Raw genomic sequence first — 1,412 nt, forward strand, 5'->3', positions numbered from 1 at the left:
ATCTACTCTGCTTCTGTAGGAACTGTATCTACTTCGCTTCTGTAGGAGCTGTATCTACTTCACTTCTGTAGGAGCTGTATCTACTTCGCTTCTGTAGGAGCTGTATCTACTTCGCTTCTGTAGGAACTGTATCTACTTCACTCCTGTAGGAGCTGTATCTACTTCACTCCTGTAGGAGCTGTATCTACTTCACTCCTGTAGGAGCTGTATCTACTTCACTTCTGTAGGAACTGTATCTACTTCACTTCTGTAGGAACTGTATCTACTTCACTTCTGTAGGAGCTGTATCTACTCTGCTTCTGTAGGAACTGTATCTACTTCACTTCTGTAGGAACTGTATCTACTTCACTTCTGTAGGAGCTGTATCTACTTCGCTTCTGTAGGAGCTGTATCTACTTCACTTCTGTAGGAGCTGTATCTACTTCACTTCTGTAGGAGCTGTATCTACTTCGCTTCTGTAGGAGCTGTATCTACTTCACTTCTGTAGGAGCTGTATCTACTTCACTTCTGTAGGAGCTGTATCTACTTCGCTGCGGCCTGTGTTCTGTAGGAGCTGTATCTACTTCTACTGTCTGCGGCCTGTGTCTGCTGCCTGTGTCTGCGGCCTGTGTCTGCTGCCTGTGTCTGCTGCCTGTGTCTGCTGCCTGTGTCTGCTGCCTGTGTCTGGGGCCTGTGTCTGCGGCCTGTGTCTGCGGCCTGTGTCTGCGGCCTGTCTGCGGCCTGTGTCTGCTGCCTGTGTCTGCTGCCTGTGTCTGCGGCCTGTGTCTGCGGCCTGTGTCTGCGGCCTGTGTCTGCGGCCTGTCTGCGGCCTGTGTCTGCGGCCTGTCTGCGGCCTGTGTCTGCTGCCTGTGTCTGCGGCCTGTGTCTGCGGCGTGTGTCTGCGGCCTGTGTCTGCGGCCTGTGTCTGCTGCCTGTGTCTGCGGCCTGTGTCTGGGGCCTGTGTCTGGGGCCTGTGTCTGCTGCCTGTGTCTGGGGCCTGTGTCTGGGGCCTGTGTCTGCTGCCTGTGTCTGGGGCCTGTGTCTGGGGTCTGTGTCTGCTGCCTGTGTCTGGGGCCTGTGTCTGCTGCCTGTGTCTGCTGCCTGTGTCTGCTGCCTGTGTCTGCGGCCTGTGTCTGGGGCCTGTGTCTGCTGCGTGTGTCTGCTGCCTGTGTCTGCTGCCTGTGTCTGCGGCCTGTGTCTGCGGCCTGTGTCTGGGGCCTGTGTCTGGGGCCTGTGTCTGGGGTCTGTGTTTGCTGCCTGTGTCTGGGGCCTGTGTCTGGGGCCTGTGTCTGGGGCCTGTGTCTGTGGTCTGTGTCTGCTGCCTGTGTCTGGGGCCTGTGTCTGCTGCCTGTGTCTGGGGCCTGTGTCTGGGGCCTGTGTCTGGGGCCTGTGTCTGGGGCCTGTGTCTGGGGCCTGTATCTGGGGCCTGTGTC

The 1,412-nt window shown here is 57.0% G+C and overlaps 1 protein-coding gene across 1 annotated transcript; it reads left to right on the plus strand.

Moving 5' to 3' along the window:
- Positions 1 to 550: 550 nt before the first annotated feature.
- On the plus strand, positions 551 to 941 carry LOC127917591 (uncharacterized; the record flags this gene model as incomplete). Its single annotated transcript, XM_052500617.1, has 1 exon — positions 551 to 941. A coding segment is annotated over one exon (391 nt), but the record flags the coding sequence as incomplete, so codon positions are not given.
- Positions 942 to 1,412: the final 471 nt, after the last annotated feature.

This window comes from Oncorhynchus keta, unplaced genomic scaffold (genome assembly GCF_023373465.1).
Source record: "Oncorhynchus keta strain PuntledgeMale-10-30-2019 unplaced genomic scaffold, Oket_V2 Un_contig_1170_pilon_pilon, whole genome shotgun sequence".
In the NCBI taxonomy this organism is placed as follows: domain Eukaryota; kingdom Metazoa; phylum Chordata; class Actinopteri; order Salmoniformes; family Salmonidae; genus Oncorhynchus; species Oncorhynchus keta.